The sequence below is a fragment of the Larus michahellis genome, chromosome 3 (genome assembly GCF_964199755.1).
Source record: "Larus michahellis chromosome 3, bLarMic1.1, whole genome shotgun sequence".
Lineage (NCBI taxonomy): Eukaryota > Metazoa > Chordata > Aves > Charadriiformes > Laridae > Larus > Larus michahellis.
In genome coordinates, this window is record NC_133898.1 from 87,727,617 (window position 1) to 87,751,049 (window position 23,433).

Sequence of the window (23,433 nt, forward strand, 5' to 3'; positions counted from 1 at the left end):
AAGTGTGAGCTCTCTGGGACAGGGACGTGTTTATTCAAAATCCTTAAGCAGCCCAAGTTCTCCAGGTTTTCTGCTATGTTAAATACTATGAACCAGCTCCACCATTCAGAAGAGAACCTTGACATAAATCATAGCAAAGACAGACTCTAAATAGATAAGGGATAGCAACAAAATGAAAAATAGTAGTGACAAAAAACATACTTATCGACAACAAAAGGAAACAACACAATTTTAAATTAAATTCTCTTCTTTTGGTTCTAGCTCTTCCTTTCTATATCAAAGGTTCTAGTTCTGCAAAACCTCACACATTTACCTAAGAACTAACAGATCACGTACGTTCTCAACAGCGCAGCAACAGACATACCTATTTCAAAATAAGCATAGGCATGAATCCTTCAAAAATTAAATTTTAGATCTTATTTGAAATGTTCCTCCACTAAACACCAAAGCCATACAGTTGAACCATGAAAGACATTTTGCCAAAGCCTGGTCACAGCGGAACAGCTGGGGCAGGATTTTGCAGTGTATAAAGCTGTGTTTACATTTATTAGAAGATAGCATCTTCTACAGTGCAGACTGTAGATGTATTTATAGGCACAGTAAAGAACGACTTTTTAAATGATTCATTTTTATAAAATTAATTTTTTCTGGTAGATCATCACTTTCCCAACACTTTCTTTAATTCTCGCTTTTGTTTTCTCTTTTAGGCATGAAAAGTTATTTTGCATCCTTGCTGTTATTTGAAAGTAGGTGTGGGGCTAAGTACAAGAGCAACAATATTACAACATTTCAGCCTGATTATTTTCCCTCTTCCCTATGAGAAGAAATTTCCCTTCTCACTTGGCGCTTCCCTATATCTGCTTAGTTTTCAGTTTCAATCCTGTGGGCTGGTGCTAGTGAGCACCCTCTTTGAAGGCCTGGAGGAGGCCTGTGACCTTCACAAAGGGAAGACATGACATTCTCAGATTGCTCATGTGATGAGATATAGGTATGGTCTTCGAAAAAGAAAGTGAAACATGCCACATGCAGATACTCTAAAACCAAAGAAGTAAACACTTCCTAGAATCTCAGATTAATCAAAGTTATTAAATAGTACAAATATTTTCAAATGGCAACCCAATTAAATATTTTAAGTGACCCTGATTATACATAACTTTTATATATTGCATACATGATTATGGATATCATGGAAAGAAATATAATAATGAAACATTAAGACTACACAGTTAAAGTTCCATGGTACCATTGGAACATCCACAGGCAACTTTCCGTAGAGTTTTCGACAGCTGCTTTCCCTTGCTAAACAGATGCTGCTGTGGGATTTTTTTTTTTTTTTTTTTTTTTTTTTTTTAACTGCACCTGGCACAGAAACTCCCCAGATGAAAAGCTTCACATCTCACCTGGCTTCACATCTTGCCAGGTATTCCTGGCAAGATAACTATAGCAATCAGTATTACTTAACAAAAATACAGGGATGAAACAAAACATGGAGATCATCTAACTCTTCACCTGGCCCTTTTATACCATTTCCCAAATGGTACAAAACCAAACCCAAAGGGAGGATCTCATCAGATTTACCAATGTTTACAGTTTTTGCCAATTATGTGAGCCTGTCTTTTCTTCAAATATGTTATGAGGAATGACATAATCCTGCATTCTTTACTCCAGCAGACATCACAGAATATTGGTACATAGTCTTTACAGGTGTTTCATTACTTTATATTTTTTCTAACTCCTCAATGTTACTGCAGAGATTGAGGACAGCTGAAAACTACTTGGCTAATCCATCAACCATCAGCAAAATTTTATGGTAAATGCTCACTTTTTTTTTTTTTTTTGGTCAAATCCAGAAAGTTTTGTCCTTTTAGAAACCCAAAATTCACAAGAGTAGCAGTTAAAAAAAAAATTACCATCAACAAGAAGAATAAAGATAAACAGGACTGTACAATACTGTTGCTTCCAATTCTTTTGTAGACTCTTACAACAGTTCAATGCCATGAGAATACAGGAGTGGAAGCCTATTTCCCTACTATACTGGACAAGCTCATCAAACCCTCTTTGTCATAAATTAAGAAAGATCCATCTTAAAACTCTCTCTGCTCTTGCTCCCAACTACTATTACAAGAAGGCTCACCTGACTTTGAGACTCCATCTCCTGATTTCCAGCTTAATTTACTCAGACAGTTTATATGCATTTGCTCCTGTGCCAACATTACCTTTTAGTTCTAACAGCACTGTCTCTCTCCCTGCTCCCCCCTCCCCCACTATTTATTCCCTTGATATATTTACAGAAAGCAATCATATTCCTCCTCAGCCCTCATTTTGCTAGACTAAACAAGCCAAGCTCTTTTAATCTCCTCACGTAATACAGGTCTTCCTGATGATCTTAGCTGCCCTTTTCTACACCTCTCTTGCTTTGACTTCATTTATTCTTCTGCATGTGCAAACTCTTTGCAGTACTCCTGATTTTTCAGCAGTAGCTTGTACACCAGCATTAGTACTTCCTTAGCTTTATAAATTACCTTGCATGCACTATCCTAGACTCAAACGGCCTTTTTTTTTTTTATGGTATCACATTAGTAGCTCAAAGCCATCCTACAATTTAATACACAAAAATTCTCTGTAAACTTGGTCCTCAAGTGAGACACAGTAACAGCTCTCTGTCTGCCAGGCAGGAGAGAAGTAATATGACATGTTACAAATGGGAATCGAGTATGAGCCACTGAGATGTGGTAGATTCTACTGAGGATGCTCAGAAATTATTTTCCAATTGCTTACTTAATTTCTTTCTATATTTGAGTAACAGATCTTGTAATTGTCCTCGTATGTACCAGGGGGGAAAAATGATTTCAATAATTTTCTTAAGATTTGTTTCAAAAGCAGGCAAGGAAACCCCCTTAATATTCTGAAAGACAAAGTAAGTTTAAAATCAATATAAAGTATCAAAACTTTCAAACACAGTGAAAATAGAAGTAGAAAAACCACTAGAAATTCTAATACGCAGTATGTTAAAGTGTGATTTTTATTCTTAATCCCTATCTCTATTAAAATCTCCTGAAAACATCTTAAAAAGTATATCACAAGGAATGAGACTGACAGGAAAAGATCATTGCTCTTCCACATTAAAAATATCCAGAATGGAAATAGCTCATAGGAATTGCCATCACTGTGAAAAACTTCCATTGCCCCCCTTCATCAGCCTCTAGAAAAATAAATAATTTGGATATGCTCAGTAATCACTTCCTTGAGTTTTGCAGCTAAAATCTCTTCCCATTCTAGCTGCACTGTCCATCAGCTATTCCACAGCTAAGCAAGATCCTGTCTGCGTGCTTATTCGCTGTGGGCCAAATCACAATGACAAAACCTGAAGGCTGAAAGTCCGTTTCTGCTGTGCTACTTAGGATTGACTTTGGAGCCCTGCAGGTCAGAGAAAGACACCATCACTTTCAAATGCAGAAGTACGAAAAAGAAAAAAAAACACAACCCAGACCACAGAACAGGAGAGCAGATCCAGACAAGAAGCCCAGAGATAACAAAGGGCAAAAAAGTACTGGAATCCATCAGGAGAATTAGAATCACAATCCAGAGAAGATGTGGCTGCTCAAGGAGGCTGGGTGATAGTTCCTCCAACTGTTCTGCACAAATGTAAATGAATAATGATGAAGATGGATAATAGCAGGATACTCTTTAACTAAAAAAGGAAGTCAACGCTCATGATACTGCGCTAAGGAACAAACCAGGAGCATATGCAAAGCTATCAATATACTAATGTTAACACTCCAGGTCTAAATAAGAACAGAGGAGGTGTTCATGCACAAGGAATATATAATATGATTCAAAAAACTCTGTTTCAGAATCCCAAATCAACAAATCCAGAACCCAAATCCACAAAACTCTCTCAGAATTTTAAGGCAATATGTGATACTCTATCTACAGAATGGCTGAATCCAGTGCAAGATAACTCAATACTAAGTATAATTTTGATAGACAAAATAGAATCAGTCACTAATCTGAAATCGGTAGTTCCTGATGCATCGTAAGAATCATATCACCCCAGCTAACATTTGACTTGTATGAAAGGAATAAGGCATCGGAAGGGGAAGATATTTTTTGGAAACCTCAAAAAATCTCATTTTCACAAGTTTACAAGAAATATTGGCAGAATAAAATGGGTCAAATTTAACACAAGGAGCATCAGAGAAAGTTGGGCATCACAATATTTCATAAATTTCATATATTACATATATTTAGTAGGATGCATCTTAGACGGATCAAAGATTTGTTCAATGACAATCTCAAAATGAAGTTATTAATGGTAAGTTATAAAGCAGTGTAACTTCTTCCAGCAAAGTTCTCAAGGAATTTGATTCTTGCTCCATTACTGTTAACAGTTTAATTGAACTAGAGAATAGCAAGTTTTGCCCACAGAGTTTGCAGAAGGCTCTGCAAAAGCAGTGGGGTAACAAATTATTAGAATGAAAGAATATGAGTATCGTCTGGCTTTCCTGGCAAAGTGATTTAAAAAAAGAAAAACATATCTGAGAACGAGTAACATATCTGATACAGAAAATATACCAGGCTCTATTTGGAACAACACTTCCAGGCCATCAGGAGGCACTAAGAAGCAGTTATAAATAGCAACATCAGTTCTCAGAACCACACTGCGGGGAAAAGAAAAAAAAAAAAAAAAGAAGAAAAGCTCATGTCATAAAATGCACAGAGTACTGTCCAATAAAAGAAGCAAACACTGTTGCTGCTTTAACGCTGCATTTTTAAGGCTACTGCTCAAATATCAGTCCCAGTTCTGAAGTCTGTACTTCAAGGATATGAAAATTCTATAGGCTGGAAAAATCAACCTCGCAAGATTTAAGGTGCTCAACTTAGGTTGGTTTTTGTTGCTGTTATGTTTTGTTGTTTGTTTGTTTGTTTTAAAGAAAGACTCCTGGAGGATTTGATCTTGAGCAAATACATTTATAAAACGGAGAGAATATACGCAAGCAAAAAATCTCTGACCAAATTTTCAGAAAACAGTTTCTGACTCATGGATGTAGGATCAAAGCTACCCTGGCCACCGACTAGGAAGAACAGGACTGTTTGCATTGCCTTTGTGTAATTACAAACATTTTGCAACTCTGCATAAAAAAAAAAAAAAGAAAAGACTGCAATACAACAAGTTTTTAACCAATTGTCTGCACAGTTAAAGAAGGAAATATTTGCGCAATTTGAGCTTGAGAGTATATGGTTTCATATTCCTCTGAAGAATAAGAGACTTGTTGCAGCTGCAGGAAGATATGAGAGTACTCAGCAGTTAAGAGAGCCTGATTATAAGTACGCAAATGATAAGAAGGCAACATTAAAGGTGTTGCAAAATATGTTTTATTTGGAAAACTGTTATTTTTTCAGGTATCTCTATGCTCCTGGAATATCTGACCTCACCACAGAAATCACTAAGAAATTTTTTGCTCACAGCACTAAACCAAGGCAAATTCTCATTTTACAGAGGTAAAAAAAGGAGGAGCAGAAGAATAATTAAAAACATTTCCCATGATGCAGAAGATACAAAAAACAGAACCTCAAATGCCTGGAACCCACTCCAGTGCTCCACTAGTTAGATAATTCTTTTCTTCCCCACCTCCAACTTTAACACAACTTAAAGTTATTTATGTAGCTCAACACATCAGCAAAATGTCTGTAACATGTTTTGTATAAGCATTTGTCTCAGTAAAATAAAATCCTCTACAACACTCTGCCCCTAAATTTATGCAGTGAAAAGAACATCTCTTTCCCATGACTAGGAGGTGTGCTAATTAGTAGGTTTACTACATAATAATCAGAACCGATTTCAGGAGGTAAACAGGATAAAAAAGGCTAGTAGTTGTCCACATATGGGAAGAAAAGTAAAAGAATGAAAAAAATTCTGGAAGCACCACTGAATTTAGAAAACAAAAATAATCAGTATGCATTAGGATTGGGGAGGGAGGGGTTGCTTGTATTTTAAGAATTATTGACTAGGCATTCGCTTATCACTCTCTTGGTCAGAAATTACTATAAATACGACTCTCCAAAACAGAAAACCTAGAAAAGGCAAAGGACAAATGTAAGAAGTGGACCTTGATTCAATGTCCAGTTTGACAGTTCCTGCATCTGACCTTCAGTAGTGCCAAACAAGTCACAAGTCCTCTCAAAACTGACACATGTGAATGTTCACACTGCTGAAGGTGCTAAGCATCAGGAAAGCATGAGCCTTCAAAGATCATGATAAATTTTGTTCATTTAGTTTCTAGCAGTGCTTACCAAGAACAAAAAAAATAATTCCCCTCCCCCTGCTTTACCACCAAGGTGGTTTTTTTTTCCAGAGAAATATAGAAGAAAAAACAATTTAATCAATGCATCATATATGCAAGACACAACCAAATGACAAAATTCTCACTGGCTTTAAGATTTCACCTTGAAGACACCACCTTTAAAGGCAGGATAGATCATCATGGGCCCAATTCCTAAGTGTTCACAACTACAGACACTCGCCAGTATCTCAAAATCCTGAAGTATATGAAGGGCGTCTCTTCTGTACCCACTTTTAAACACAATTAGAATGAAGTGAAGCCAGACACCCTCTAACAGAAGATCAGAAGGGCATTCAGAGGAAGGACATAGATTAGCTGCAGAAATACATTCTTTTTGAGGTAACTAAGCTAACAAGAACAGTAACTGTTTTTTTTAAAAACTAACTAGAGCTTACTGAAAAAGTTTTTAGTTAATGATTATTCCGTACAATGTTATAAAAATTGGTCCTTTTCCAGTACATATTTTAATAAGAAAAGATGCTAAAACATCCAAATTTCAAAAGATTTCAACCACACCTAAAAGCAAAACACTAACAACAGCTTATCAAAGGTTACATATACCTAATGTTTTTTGTCTTCCCCAACCCCAAAATATTTGCCACACACACTGATCATTTTTGCTACTTGTTTTATTCCTTTTCAAGAAGTTCCATTAATCTCTTCCACTTTTGGTCCAGGGCTGAATGGTGCTGTTTGAGTCCAGAACTTGATTAGGACTTTTTACCAATGCTATATAATACATATGCAAGTTAAGACTCACAACAGCATCTAGTAGTCAAATACTTTCAAGCATTTAGTCCCAGTTAACATTCAATATCAGTCTCCGGGAGTCCTTGACATTGCCATTGTTATACATATACTCCCTGCTTATTTTAATTACCCATGAAGATGGTAATGCCACAAATATGAGCAAAAATATTGTGAGGCAGGCAAAAACAAAATACAAGCACATATAGCACTGATCTGGGGCCTGGCATACAACATGGGGCCTGTCCCTCTAGCTTTCTCCACGTCCACAACATGTCATTTCACATCAGCGGGAATTCCAATTCCAATGTGTTTTGAGGGCTGAACCTACCTGAGGTTACTACAGTACTTTCCTCATGATAAACAGGTGTGCTTAGATGCTATGGAAATTCAAGTCCTTTTGCATATATAACTGGAAGACATGTAGTTTTTGGTAAACATTTAGAAAAACATTTGGAAAACATTTAGAAAAAAACTCCTTTGAGTGGCTTTGGAAACTTTCACAACAAAGATAAAAGTGTTTATGAGGTAAATCCAGCCAATATATTACTACTCCTCTAGAGGACACAACACATCCTATAAAAATTACTGTAGAGACAATTCCAAGTGTTACCATCTGAATTGCCACTGAATTGCAAATAAAAGTCCTGGTTTAAGTCACTCAAGATCCAATGCCACCCATGCAGCTAGACACTCTCTGTGGCAGAAATCACAAATTCTGTAAGACTCTGTTGAAACAGATGGGAAATTTAGCAGCAACTTCCTCCAAATTAATAAACAGATGTTTAGAATAGATTACACAGGAAAACAAGTGAATAAAGTTACAAACATTTTCCAGCTTGGAGTAACACACTTGCAGGACATTACTGATGGTTAATAAAGTTGCTGATACCACTAATCTTTAGGTTCGTATCTTTCATTTTTAGAATTAGTGAGATGAATGAGGACAATTTATAACTTTCAAAGCTCTGACTGCATATTGGCTGAAGATTCAGTAAGACAGCACGTACGCATTTATATTCATTCTGGGTTCAAGGCCTATTCAATACCCTGGACAGAAATGCGTTTTTTGTTTTAAATAGAATTAGGCTACATCACAATTCTGAAGCAAGATACTGGTTCCCTGGCAAACTCTACTCTGATGCAGTTGTGCAAACAAAACACTATAAGTGATGGAACGTGCTAAAATGCTGTTTCATTTACTGCTGCTAAGAGATCTACTGGAAAGACATCTGGAAAATATCAACAGCCTTACATGAAACTTGTTTCCTTCTTTGTGCTCCCCTACTAACTGAAATGGTTCAGCCAAAAATGTTTCTCTAAGTACTGAAATAGTATTTAACAGTAGTTAAAACTAGCAGTTAGAAGACAAGTCAGGTAACTGAACTTGTTCACTTTCTGAAACTACTTATGTATACTTTGGGCTAAGGTAATTTTCATTAAAATCTTTCTTCTTAACTAGCACTAGCTCCATGTGTTGTGAGCAGTTCAGATAGATGGCTCAAATAGTAATGATTAAGCCATCAGAAAAACATAATATACAAAGCAGGGAGAGGGGGAGGGGTGGGAGGGCAAGGAATCAACTACCAAGATTTGTATCAAGTTCAGACATTTTGCCTTTAATGAGAGCTGGACTAAAGATGCCAAACTGGAGGATGTATCAACTTGGATCCTTGTGACTTCAGTCCATCTCCACCATTAAGTAAACAGGGCTTTGAAAGGATAGTCTCTTCTATTAAACTGACTATAAAATGAAACTAAAATTTACATGGTCTTTTTAATATCTTTTAAAGATGAAGTAGACTGAGTGATTCACTATTTTCCTCAGTTTAACATTTCAAGTGTCAAGTTGCCTCTCAAATTCCATCAAATAATACACTCTTTCATTCATTTTCTTCAGAAAGCTTCTGCTCCTGCTTAAAATTTCAAACTTGAAATTGATCCCCATGAAAATAGTAATAGTGTGTTTAAAAATACAAAGTATAGAGGAGGTAAAAGACACTTGCTTCATGATTAAGAAGGAAAGAAAAAGTAAGTTTTATTTTGGCTAAGCCAGTTCAGAGCAAAGAAAAGATGGACAATTAACTCTACCGCAGTGATACTTCTGAGATAAAATCAGATTGTAACTCACTTCAGGCCCAACGTTCTCTTCAGGTTCATAGGTTACAAGTGATTTATAGTCACCATTTTGTACTTAGCATTCTGGGTTTTCCCATATTGGTAAATACTTTATAACCAAAGCATTTTCACGTTTCAGAAATACCTTTGCTAAAACGGCTTAACACAACTCAAATTGCTTTAGATCAAAGCAAATTTAAATAAAATCTCCCTCTGCTTCTTTACAGGAGGTAAAAAGAAGCTCTGTATATCTGCTGTATTCCTGTTCTTTCACATTAGAGCTGTAAGTCTCCTCTTTCAGGTCACGTCTTCCACATAAAAGTGCTAAACTAATGCCGCTTAATGACAAATTAATGTCCATGAATAAAAAATACACCTCTAATAGCATAGAGTAATTTGCCATTACAATATCATCATTGGACATGCCCCTGGTTTAATACGATGTATTTAATTCATAACTTAATGAGTGATATATAAAAAGAGAGAGATGAACCCTGCAATTACATTTATGTGAGTCTGTCACCTTATTTGTAAAACCTTAGAGTCATTTACATTCAAATTAGAACAAATGAGTGATTTCACAAAGTGCAGTGATAAATGACCATTGCTGCACAAGACAGAACTGTATTTCCTGTGAAAACATTAACAGTTTCCTATTATTTGTTAAAAATTACAATGCATATTGCCCAGTGTTGTGTGAATAATGACTTTTTTACTGATTAGGTCAGAAGACTAATACGGAGTAAAAATAAATAATTTTTCTTTTCATTTTTTCTGATTTTAGCTTGAATTTATCTGCTCAAACTGGGACGGACTCACACTGCCACCTGCTGCCCACGCCTGGGGAGGAAGGGCCCCAACTGCCTTATTTCAACTCCAGTTCAGCCATTCGGTCTCTCGGGTTTCATCTCTCCCAATAAACCAAATTTTCCTGCCAGACTGCTAACTGGGCATGTCGCCGAGGACACCAGCGGATAAGGGTAGCTGCACTACCCAATTACAAATAATGCCATTTTGGGGTTTCATGCCTCTAAACTGCCTCAATTGGTAAGGAGAATTAAAAGCTAAAGACATTGCAGGGCAGGAGGGACCGGGGGGCGGGGATGACACACATCAAACATTACTATTGATCAGATGGTAATAAAAACAAAGAAGAATTTTGTACACTAAGCAGTTCAGGATTCATCAGCCTCTGATTACTACTATAAAAATACTAGAAAGATTCCAGAAGCAGGAATCTTTCAGCAGCTGAGGGACAAAGAGGTCAGGTAAGGAGACCACGCTGGCTAGAAAGACAACGTGAGAAGGGCTGGGAGGGAAACAGTGAAACAATACAGCTTTTTTTGTTCCTATTTAAAATACACAAAGCTGCCTTCCCTTCCTGACAGAAACAGTAAAAAGAAGGAAGACAGAGCAGTATATCCCACTCCCCAGCTTGTAACCTCTCCTGCCATTCTGATGCAGAGGACCATCAGTGTGTATCCACACAACTAGCTACACAGCTGGGGAGCTTTAATCTTGCCAGCAACAGTAAACCTAGACATTCCAGCATCAGTTTTTCATACATCCCTCAACAGTTCCAGTTCAGCTTTGCCAACTATTATTACTTCGTTGGGAAAAGTAGAACACACACACACAGCCAGCAGGCTCCCGACCATAGTTGCACCACTTTCTCAAACAGTTAACACCACAGGAGCAGAATACCCACTATCACATCGCTGCTAAATAGCAGCACGTGGATTACAGTAACAATGGGATTCAAAGCGACTGGATGTACCGTTTTTACTGTCCTCACTGACACCAACTGAAAAATAGAGAAAACCATCATAGTTTATTTCCTCAGTCCCGTTCTAAGTTGGAATCCTCAGTAGTGCATTCACTTTTCATATATACAAATCTGCATCTCTGTAATGTATCTGTATGTTAAATAGAGAGAGGAGATAAATTCCCAAAGTTGTTTTTAAGCTTTGTACAAGAACTTTCCTAATGGCTGTCAATAGCTCAACGACTCAACAGCTGACAAAATATGTTCCTTCAAAGAAATAGCAGGCTAGCACAGCAACAACTGACTGCATAACACCGAAAACCAGCAAAACACAAGGCGACATTATTGCTGTCTACTTTGTATTCTCGGTATGGGAAGGTCACTCTTTCCACCGCAGGCTAAAGTTGGTAGACTCAAGTTTGATGGTGGTGGCTTTATAAAACACCACTCTAACTCTGGGGGAGTGGGGAGGGAGGGGGCGGAGAGTATGCACGCGTGTACTTAGATTGAAAACTCAGTATTAGTTAAAAAAAGTCAAGCCTTGGTTGCTAGATGACCTTTAGATTTTTTCCCAGCAGTTTAATTTGGTCTATATGAAAAACCCAGGAGCTAAAATCCCAACTGAGCTGGGGCTTCTAGCAATACAAAGGTGATGCTCTCAATCTCTGGTGTAAGAATTAATTCATCTCTGAAGAGTGTATCTTAGTGAAAGTTGAGATTGTGTTCTTGGCACCGTTCCAAATGGAGAAGTTGGATTGAAGAAAAATAAATAGCTTTAAAGCTCTGGACCCACCACATATGTACACTCCTTTTAATTTCACAGGCAAATTCATTTGTAGCTTCTTCCTTTTAAAAACAGTAACATATTTCAATATATAAACACATTCAGATAGTTTAAAATTAGTAGAAGAAAAGATCCAGATCATTAGGTGCTCATACACCATGAAAAAAATTTGCTTTATAAACCTAGATTGACCACTACAGTAGAAGGTTAACAATCAAATGCCCCTACCCAAAACAATTTGCCTGCTTCAATTATTACCAAGAGTTATTCCAGGAGGTCTTATTTTATCATTTGCGAGTTGATTAATCTAATTTTTGCATTCCAGGCCTGATCCTGCTCACATTATACAGTACAGAGGCAGCTCCAAGAAAACTCCAATTGACTGCTGCTGTAGAGTGCTCTGTTTTTTCAGACTCATTTTAATCGCTCACCTAAATTGTTCTTTTCACCTTAAATTAGCCCTATTTAAAGATGATGCTACAACTGACATCAGTAGCAAGTGGACAGATGTACCTGTGGCAGAGTTTTATCCACTGTAATGAAGTTTCTAAAAGGTAACCTAGTACATTTATCATTTAGCTTAGAACTTAATGCAGTTAAAACTAATGGGAAAATTGGCATCAAACTTTTAACTTCTCTTCACACAAAAACATTTATGATCCCAAGAACAATTTTTAACAGTAAGGGGAATTTTAATGGCAGGCAGGATCACCGCTCTTGTCTACTACGCTTGCTGCACCTAGCTACTGTAAGAATAGGAAACTATTTACAGCATTTAGTAAAAGGACAGTCAGCTAACACCACTTCTAATAAGGCTGTATCGAAAATATGCAACTGTCCAACCCACAAACATAACAGCATGTAAATTGAATTGGTTCTTCACAAGATGTGCTGGATCTGGCAGCAGAAAGTTAAAAGGGTAAGTGCTAACAACCATGCCGTGTCCTGCCTCTTGGAAACAAGTGGGTTGCTTTGGACAGTTCTGCAACCTCCAGACCCCTCACTCACACCTATTACCTTGAATGTAACTCAGGAGGTATACAGAACTGAAAACAGTAACACTGGACTTCAGAAAACACAGAAAAATCACTTAGCTTTAAGATTTCAAATATGGACAATCTTATGTCCCAGGTCTCTGAATGACAGTGGAAATCAACCTCTGGTTTAAGAACGGATTACTACAGCTATACCCACACAATATTAAGTTGATGTTGATCAGTAGAAAGAAATTCCATTAAAAACACGTATTCTCAATAGCATTCCCTCCTTACTAAGACTCTTTGATTGTTGAAATAATTTGCAGTTTGGGGCTCTCTTTGGTACTGAATACACAAACAGCTGAGGAAAAAGACAAAACTTCTTACATCTACAGTCAGTTACATAACTCAGACCTATTTACGAAACAAACATTTTTATGCTCTGAATAAATCTTTTAACACATTTCTTTTCTTGCATAAGAATAAAGTCGTCATGGTACCCTTCAGAAAAACATTTACAAGCTTTAAAGTGCAAAATAGGTCATCAGAAACACACTACCTACAGCTCCATTTAAGTCCATTCTCAGATCTCCATCCCATTCAACTAGCTTTCTCTGGCCTTCTCCAATGTCATAGTAGGACAGCTACGTTCCACTGGAACTCTAAGGGCTAAAACTTTCAAAAGGGAAACAAGACATTCAGATAACCTGTTCCCACTGTATTTCAAAGTCTATCTGTTGGTTGCAGCTCTCTGCGATAGTCTCCTTTGAAAAACCCTCAGCCAAAACTGACAATCAATCTGAGCTGGAAGAGGAACTCAGGAAACAAGAGTCTTAGAGAACTGGACGTGCACTCTGCAAGCAAATGCTGCGTGGACGATCACTGACCTTAGTGCAATTCAAGATACACAAAGATCAAATCTTCAGCTTCGCTTTCCCACAGCTATGTAGCAGCAATACAGTTAAGACCAATCGCATTGCTTTACCGTTTGTTTAGGTAGAGATGGATGTGTGAGATTTCAAGCCTTGTTTCAATGTTTAAAGTACCTGAGAATTATGCAGATGACATGATCGGAGAGATTCATGAATATGTATGTATCACTAATAAAATATATCAGCACGTTTCAAAAAAGTCCCCCTCTACAAATGAAGCTAAAAACAAAAGCCCCAAACAGCAAAGGCTGGAGAGTAATCATAATTTGAGATAATACACTGCTGAGGCGAGGGAGAAGTCTGCACAACACAAAGCTGGAATTAGAGACCTAAAGTAAGGAATGCTTGGGCATTTCTCTTGTTTGCAAGTAGAGAAAATATGATCTACAATTCTTTTAAAATAAAATTTAGCAAATTATCAAAACAAAATGAGTTTTCCAATGAGAAAATGGAATCAACATTAGATGCTACAGAACATTTGATAATGTAAAGTTTATAGATGATAAAACACATTTAGTAAACTAGCAGTGTTATCAGAAACCTCCATTGTGTCATGCTATCATAAACATCTTAGAGATGGATATTACCTAATGGGTGTGTGGGGGGATAAGAATGTTTCTTTCCTTTTTTCTGTCTTTTCTTTGATCAAAAACTCTTCATAAAAATGCCGTAATTGTGATTCAAACAACTTGTTACAGAAGTCTTTTTGAGATTTATCAACAAATTAAAGTGCTCTAAGCTGACTGGTCTGTAAGAAAGATGATCTGTCTTATTGTCAAAATAACATCTTGTTTATTCCGAGACAACTGAGAGGAAATTCCTTAAAGATCAGTGCATATAAAAGTCAGCATTGGCTGGAAATGAATCTGCCCCCAGTGCACTACAAATTGTCTTCGACAATTAGACACTTCAACAATCATCTTCAATGAATTAGATCAGTACAGTTGTCTTTGGAACATCAGAACTACAAATATGCCTTAGAACAGATATGTGTATGGGCCATGCCAATTGCATTTGTAGCAAAAAAAAGTCCTTAGTGAAATCCATGGAATAATTACAAGCCCCAGATAAAAGTATCAAGAAACTGTCTTGAGCTCCAAAAAACTAACAAGCTGGAACATCTAAAGAAAGAGAGAAGCTGGAACAAGCTCTAACAATAAGAGCACCACTCTTATATGGGAAAAGCCTGGTCCAATCCAAACAATTAAAGACAACCCTAACAAGTTAAAACTCTGTGTCCTCATTACACAACAATAATAAATGACAGATAGATCTCACATACTATATTTCCTGAATTTATGCTAGACGAAGCTAAGTTCATGATACCCGAACAACTCAAAACAGCAAGAAAGAAATTCACTAGTACAGTAAATTAAGAACTCTGCGGCTAACAGACTCATCAGAAAGCAGAGAAAGGGCAAGCACTATTCTCTTCCTAGCATCTCTATCATAACAACATGTGGGGTGACAAGACTCCAGTTACCAACTGCAGCAAAGATAAGTGGCTTTAAGGAAGCCTTCTTTAACCACTTTGATTCTATTTTTAGACAGTACTAAAATAAAGCAATAGATATTTTTTAAATCACCCAGTAGTATGTAGAACATAAACAGATATTTGATATAACTGATTTGGACCCTGAAAGATATCACAGTCTTTATGCGCAGTAACTTGTTGACTTCTGCTAACTTACTACTCAAGGTTGACTACTTGCATGGACTGTAACTCTGCAGAACAAGACAGATAAATTCTTACTATGATGTATTAGGACTGCAAATTTGTCTACCAATATGCTTGGTTGGGATAAACCTGCTAAAAAGTACTCGAAAAAGAGTAAAATACAGTCTAAAGCCCAACATGATGTAAGCTACGGCCATCTTACAATTGTCCATGCACATTCAAAATGTTACAATGAGACCCTGATTCAAAAATACTCCACAGAACTACCACTGCTCTCTGTCTCCCAACACATACTCTTCTCCTTATTCCCTACCCTTAATCCCCTACCTCCGTCATTGTAAAACTGGACACCGGCTCTCACTTTCTCTTCATTTTTACACCAGTGCAGCTGCAGTTAGCCTAGCTTGGCCACTACTCAAAGTACAACAGATGTCTTTCACATCATTTGAGTAACTGCATATTGACTGTCACCTCCAGAAAATTTTTACCGGTCCGTTAATTAGCTGGCAGCAATGTTTACTCACTCTGGGGTATATCTTTAGAGGGTGGTGTGGTTTTGGGGTTGATTTTTGACTTGGTTTTTTGTGTGTTTGTTTTTTTTTTGTTTTTTTTTTTTTTTTTTTTTTTTTTTTTTTTTTTTTTTTTTTAGTTCATTAGCAGTCTGTTCCTAAATACTTGACTATGGCTTGTACATCAAGGATGACATCCAAAGTACAGCTGACTCTCCAGTTGTCTTGCCACTGCAGTAATCTTGGGATTAAAAGCATTAAGATGGTGCTGAGGGCAAACTACAAATACCAGAGGGTACCCAACACAGGTCATGGAAGAAGTTAGTACAAGGACTCATGTTGGGCATGTACCTGCTCGTTTCCTACAGTCCTCTCATGTCCCTACCTCACTAGCACTGCAATAACTCAGCTTCTTCCCTGCTCTTTAATATTTCCCCTAGCTTCTTTGCTGCAATGGTCTTTTTGGTTCGATTTCTGACAAAGACAGAGCATGTAAGCAGCAGACACACGCTCACACTGACTAATTTGTCAGGGGGACATTAAATATACTGTATGACTAGCAATGTTAGACTTGTATCTTCTTTCTCATTACAGTAATCCCTTCCCATGTCTGCCTGACAAACGGACCAAATGGTTTTGTGGCTCATTTGGCATCTCACTTTTCTTATTTCTCAAAACAACCATCTTTCCCATTACGTTCCATGACTGTTTTTGCAGAGAAATTAAATCCCTCCTTACATTCCTGAAAACAAAACTGATACAAACTGCAATACTCTAACAGCTCCTTTAACTTTCTAATCAATTTATAGTGCACAAATTAATACTACCTTACTGTCTGAACATACCTTTTGAAGGCTTCCCTAAGGCTAACATTCAAAGAACAGATTCTTTCTCCGTAAGACACAGAGCCTTCAAATACATCCTGAAGATCTTAACATGAGATCCTGCAAGCCTGTGGTACTCAGTAGCTCAGCGTGCTGCCGAGCACACTCAGACTGTTCAAAGGCAGTTATGCTGTTGGAAGGTGAGCGCATACGGAGAGGATTGTGCTGGTGTGCATTTCCATGCCCAACTGTTGCACAGATACAGCCAACGCACCCTATTTCAGAAACAATACTGAAAAATTACAAAGAAAAGGAAACAGTTCTGTAGAATTGCTATTGCCATTTTTTTTTTAATAAGGCTTTTCACAGATGCACATCAAAGCTACATTCTTAATACTGTCATGATCCATCTCCTATACAAGCCAAGCAAAAAATAAAAAAAAATAATTACTAGATTCAGCTTTTTTGCTTCATAATGACAACCCTAATGTTGATAATATTATCAGCACTGGCGACGAGGCCAGTTGAGAATAAAGTACCATTGTAATAAGCCCTACCCCTACAGTGAGAGGTAGTAGCGCCCTGGAATACGCATCAATATTCTGTTGCAAAAACTTATGTATCTGAACGCTTCACAATATTCGTGGTCGCAATAGAGAAATATTTAACATTTGGTAAACTGAGGCAGAAGAACGCAAATTCTCTGTTAAAGGAGGGAATCAAACTCCCATGTGCTGATAGTAATCAGTGGACCATCCTTGTTTTCAGGACCGAAATGGACAAAATGGATAGGAAAAGAAAGCACCTACTACAAACTGATACCCACATTACACTCAACATTCAGGTCTCCTGAAATCCAGTTTATTGCCATTTAGGTTACACCAGCTATTGTACTAATACTCTACTACTGACATTAGGCTTGAAACAAAAGTTTACAAAATAGAAACGGCAGATAATCAGGCAAAGAAGCCTCACCTGAATGAGATAGTGAGAACATAAACGGAGAAGCTCCAGCAGCTGCAAATGACTCCCAGCTGCTAGGACATCCTGTATCACCCCTGGTTCCAAGAGGATCTGTAAAGAAGAAAATGGAAGGTTTGCCATGGAGAACTCAGGGTACTTGTAGAAAATACTACAGACCTTTGTTATTTCAGACATTTAAGTCAACATAAAGAACAGAAAGAGTACAATTAAGCATACAGAGGAGTATTTGCAGGACACGTACAGAGTTTTTAAAGTTCACCTGAATTGTCCGAAGGATTTTTAAGCAGATTTTCCTGTGAGAGTTCATAAGTCACATTACCCCCTAAATTCTTTAAAACTAAATGCATATTATTTATTTAAAAAAGAGGCTTTTCAAATTAACAGAACGTCCTTTTGTTATCCATATACTTGGACACTTCCATATATACTGATGAATCAGAAAACAGAATTGACTCAGAAGTCTTCAGTATTAATATTATTCATGCTTGTAAAAAATATACAGGCTAGGAACACCCTTCCCATTCTGCACGGTACCACTTCATAATTTTCCTAACCACTGTCTTCATTTTACAGAGCAAGGCTGTGAAGGCACAGAGTGAGCATGCTGCTGTGGAGGTGCCAGAAAGAGCTTAGAAACCAAGACTGATTATCCTGTCACTTGCTCACATGAAACTCCTACTCATTTCAATTAAAATCACGCCCCGGCAGCAGCCAGGATAATTGGGCCTCAGCTCCTAGCCTGGTGTCTTGGGGTCAGCTTGTTAGAACATCCCTTTCAGGACACAAAAAAGTCTTTGGGAATACAGACACTGGTCAACTTCTTATCAGCAATCACATTAAAAATTATCCAAACTAATATTATTTAAATATAAGTGGTGCAGCATCCAACAAAAATCAGAAAGGTATAAGAAAAATTATTTTTTCAAAGATACTCAGTTTATTCAGAGTTTTATCCTTCCTGTATTTCCCCTGGCAACTGTGGTTTTACGCCACATGAGGTCAGTCTCTCACTGCTCCAACAGGGAAGCAAAGCTTTTTTTCAGATCCTTTTTCTTCTGCCCACACAATTTAGTTTTATCTCACAGCATCATTTATATCTCAAATGCAGTGGAATAAGGAGGATGGCAAACAAAAGGAAAAACACTCATCTGCACCTTTTGGAGTTAAACTGTTTTTGAGGGAAATGGAAAACACACGTATGCACTTCTTCAAGCAAAACCACAAATAATTTCCAACATAATAGCTATATTAGGAGCAGGAGAGAAGGGGATTGATTCTTGTTTATATCAAGAACTCATTTACATCGAGTTCTGTCAGTGTATGACATGCTTAAAGCTTGTGCAAATCACTATATATTCATATAGATTTTAAGTGAACATTTATGTAACTTACATACTGTATAATTCTTTATCTAGCTAGCTAGACATTTAAGAATCTTAATGTAAATGAGATGTAATGTAAATTGTGCCCAGCACAATTCAGGTTTTTGGCTGGTGCTAATGAGGGTGCTATGCATGACAAGAGGTAGTTCGATGGAAAGTTAGAAAGGATTTCAGTAACAAAAATATCTCCAATGGGTATATTTTAAGAAAATGAGCAGCACTGTCAAATGTTTTCAAGTGATAACTCAAAGTCAGACTGACAAAACAAGCTGGTTTAGACGTTGCAGTGCTTGTGTTCATTTACACTGAGGACATTGTAATCTGATGTCATATTACTTACTAAGTGCCAGCCACCAGCTTAGCAATGTTAAAGACACAATATGAAGAGAACCAGAACCCTAAGCAGATTACTACCTTGTAGGCATAGGCAAACTATATTTAACTGTTATAATATTAATGTATTTTAAAGCTACAGCAATCCATTTACAAATAATTCTAGTAGCATTATGAGATGAGAAGTAGGACAAGCGGCAAGGAGCGTGACTGGTTACTACCTAGAGGTGATTTGCACAAAGTCAGCAACAAAAGTGAATTTGAAGGTGACAGATATATTTCTTACATGTTTTTTCATTTCATAGAATAGTTAGAGCTGGAATAGACCTTAAAGATCACCTACTTCCAGCCCCCCTGCCATGGGCAGGGACACCTCCCACTAGACCAGGCTGCTCAAAGCCCCATCCAACCCGGCCCTGAACACCTCCAGGGATGGGGCATCCACAACTTCCCTGGGCAGCCTCTTCCAGTGTATCACCACCCTGACAGTAAGTAATTTCTTCCTAATATCTGATGATCTTCAGGCTGGTCTTCTCCAGGCTGAACAACCCCAACTCTCTCAGCCTGTCTTCATAGGAGAGGTGTTCCCAGCCCTCTGAGCATCTTCGTGGACCATGCAGCATTTATTCTGTTGAGATAATATGTTCACCTTTGTGTTTCCCAAGATAACTCAGGAACGTCTATTATGACTCTTCCCAAGACTATCTGGGACTATCTGAATTTTTATTCAATACTCATATGGATATAGGCAAAAATACTAATTAATCTATGCTAAATGTTCACCATCAGCAAACTGCACGCTGGGGAAACCCACAAGAGGAAGAGAAAAATAAGTAAAGAAGGAAGAAAATGTTGCAAGCCTTTCTTCTACTGAAACTGAGGTAATTCACAATTATTCCACACCTCTTAGCATCTATACATTAATACAATTACTTGATTCTTATTAATTATACAGCATAACTGTTTATATGCTATACAGGCCATCTAGTTGAATCTTAACAGTAAATGCACATAAATAACGCTATATGCATACCACAACTACACACAGTGACTGACCCTCCTCTGTTTTTCTAACCCTCAAAACAACAGGTCGGAGGTCTTCAGAGTGATGCTTATTGAAAATTAAGGAGAAGGAAACTAAGATCGAGTATGGATTTACACTTTCAAAATTCATCACAAATAATTACTGTGAAAACAAGAGAGAAGCTTAATCATTTTCCCTACTGCATCCTCAACACAAGGGTTATGAGGCATAATTATCAGGGCAGAAACTCAGATTAATTCGGAATCATCGACTTCAGACAAACTTTGCAATCTTCACCAGTGAAGGATGTGCCTTCACACGACACATGCCATCTTAAGACTGGTTTCTGTGCTAATTAGATGCAATTCAGGTATTGCACCTGGCTCCATTTTACAATCAATCCTCTATTCAACCCTTATTTCTGAAGGTTAATTTTCATTATGTTCTCGACTTTTCTCTGGCTCGTGATGCTACCCAAGAAAATCAGCGTAACCACCTTCTCCCTGTATGTAGTGGGTAGATCTTGCAGATAGCCTGAGTAACTTACTTTCCCGAGCCACCAGGTCTGACATACTGCTTGTTTTCAAACTGATCTCCTTTGTCAAGCTATTTTTCTCCTCCCCCACAATATCTGTATTTTCAGAAAGGAATCCCGTTCTTCAAGGCAGCCATTCTACCCCCCATCAACCCACAAACCCTTTACAAAGCATGCACTAAATTCAGTTCTCTCCCTCTTGTGGTGAGATCCATAAACCAAGGGATAGAAAGGATGCAAAATTTGGTGTTTCTTTGCAACAGAATGCTGAGTTACAAGATCTGGAAAGGCACAATTTTTTAGATCCACATTTCTTAGACATACAATTTAAATCTATATGTAAAGGTATCCATTTATTGAGGAAAGATGCTCTGCAAATGCAAGAATTAGAAACTTTTGTAAATTAAACCTAATCTTATGAAGCACAATTCTGAGGCAGAAAAGGGAATTCTATAATCAGCCCCATGGTCACAGATACACACGGCCCTGAACTCCCCCATGTATACCTACCCTCTAAGCAGCAGTTCTATAACTGGAATTCATTTCCTCTTCCCCCAAGATTTCCCTCTTCCTTTCCCAACTCACCCTGCATCCCCTCCAACCCAGTGCACGTTAGGGCTCTGGGTAAGCATGGAAAAGATTAACTGGGATCACACATCTTGCCTCTCTCTTCAGTTTTCTTTGGGAGACTTCTTGGCAACACGCAGCAACTAGCAGCTATGACTTCTTGGGCTAGGAGCAGTGTATGAACCACCATCCTTTCCCAAGGACAACTACTCATGCCTCACCTCCACACTGCACAGACTGAGAACATCCTCCTACTCTTTTAATGCCTCCCACCCCCCTACAAACTAACCAGTATAAGCCAACAAGGAAATTGTATGGTCATAGCAAAGAGGGCAGTAATGGACAACAGAAAGCGAGGAGGGAACTCCTTAAACTGTCCTTCTCAACAAAGAAACTTACAGCCTGAGGAAGAAAGTAAGGTCCAGATTAACTATCACCTCTATGGAGTCTCATGAGATTTATATACGGAAAGAACAATTAGATCATTTAATGTATTCCCTGTATATTGCAGGCCATTATATTTCATCCAGACACTTTTAAAGACACTAAAGCTACTTTAGGCCCAAGCAGGCTAAACTGTGTGCCTAGACAAAGACGGAGAGATTCCACCTTCATTCCAGCTACTCATTCCGTATCCCTGTAGTTCCGCCTCATTTCCATACAGCTGTTTGTCGGGCCATGAAATAAGTGAGGTGGTGACATGATTCACATTAAAAATAAACCAGCATTATGCTATAACAGTAAGAAAATATGTAATGTCATGTCAGAAAATTCTAGAAAGTAAACAATATTGAATTTAACACAGAAAACAAGAAAAAAAAATCCTAAGATTCCTGCCAGTCTGATGCAAAAGAAAATTCTTTCTTGACTCCACTTGCAGTGATCGGCATTTCAAACAAGACAGGCATCTAACAAAAGTACCACTTGTTTCTCCCCTCTGGAGACCATTCTGTGTTCTTCACAGCAATCAAAAAACCTAACTTTTCTTTTAGAGCAATTGAGACTGCATTTCACTCGCAAGCAGTTAGCACTTCTGCCTGTCTCCGCGTTCATTTGTGCTTCAGTTGAATCCCGAGCTCCTTGCATGTTGAGGAGTGCTGCTTCAAAAAAGTGTGAGCGGGGGAAGAACGTTCTAGTCCCCTGCAGGCAACTGCCCAAAGCCCTGGCACGTAATGCTGATAGCACTTGTTACAAAATTCAGATGTCTCATTAGCCAGTTACAGAAGGAATCAAGACCAGCATTTCTCTGATATGTGCCATAATATTTTTCCAGAAAACTAAATGAAAATCTGTGTTAAGTGCACAGTATATAAATCACAGAATCATAGAATATCTCGAGTTGGAGGGCACCCATAAAGATCATTGAGTCCAACTCCCGACTCCTTACAGGACTACTTATAACAAAAACATGCATTTAAGAGCACTGTCCAAATGCTCCTTGAACTCTGACAAGCTTGGTGCTGTGACCGCTTCCCTGGAGACCCTGTTCCAGCAGCTGACCACGCTCTCAAAGAACCTTTTCCTAACAACCAGCCTGAACTTGCCCTGATGCAGCTTCATACCATTATGAAGGAAGTATCATTATTATAAGTAAGATTCCAAGCAAATTCACTATTTTTTGGGAAGCAGTTTCATTACCTTGATTACTTGCAGCCCTAGAAGAGCTGTCTTGTCCGTAGCTATCTAGAGCAAATAACAGGACACATTTAACTTTCTCTGCAATAAACTGCATAAACTGAGTTAATTAAGGTTTATATTATTCTAAGCCTTCTGGACAATCTTTAGCTGAACTGTGAACCTAATACCTAGTAGCTGTAACCCAGTGCTAGGCACAGAAACAAGATTATCCTCCTGATAGAAACAAAAAAGGAAATGTCCAAAACTATCAAATTTATATATTTTGCTTTGCAATTGCATTGCAAAATGATGT

General features: G+C 37.8%; 1 protein-coding gene across 5 annotated transcripts in view; it reads right to left on the bottom strand.

Moving 5' to 3' along the window:
* Positions 1–23,433, bottom strand: part of KLHL32 (kelch like family member 32) — a 139,790-nt gene that overhangs the window by 49,580 nt on the left and 66,777 nt on the right. For all 5 annotated transcript variants that reach the window (XR_012586281.1, XM_074581078.1, XM_074581081.1 and 2 more), the window contains one exon: positions 17,654–17,752. Coding sequence is in view for 4 of the 5 variants with exons in the window: in XM_074581078.1 (XP_074437179.1) it covers positions 17,654–17,752 (99 nt within the window). In the remaining variant the exon portion in view is untranslated. The remainder of the gene's footprint in view (positions 1–17,653; positions 17,753–23,433) is intronic.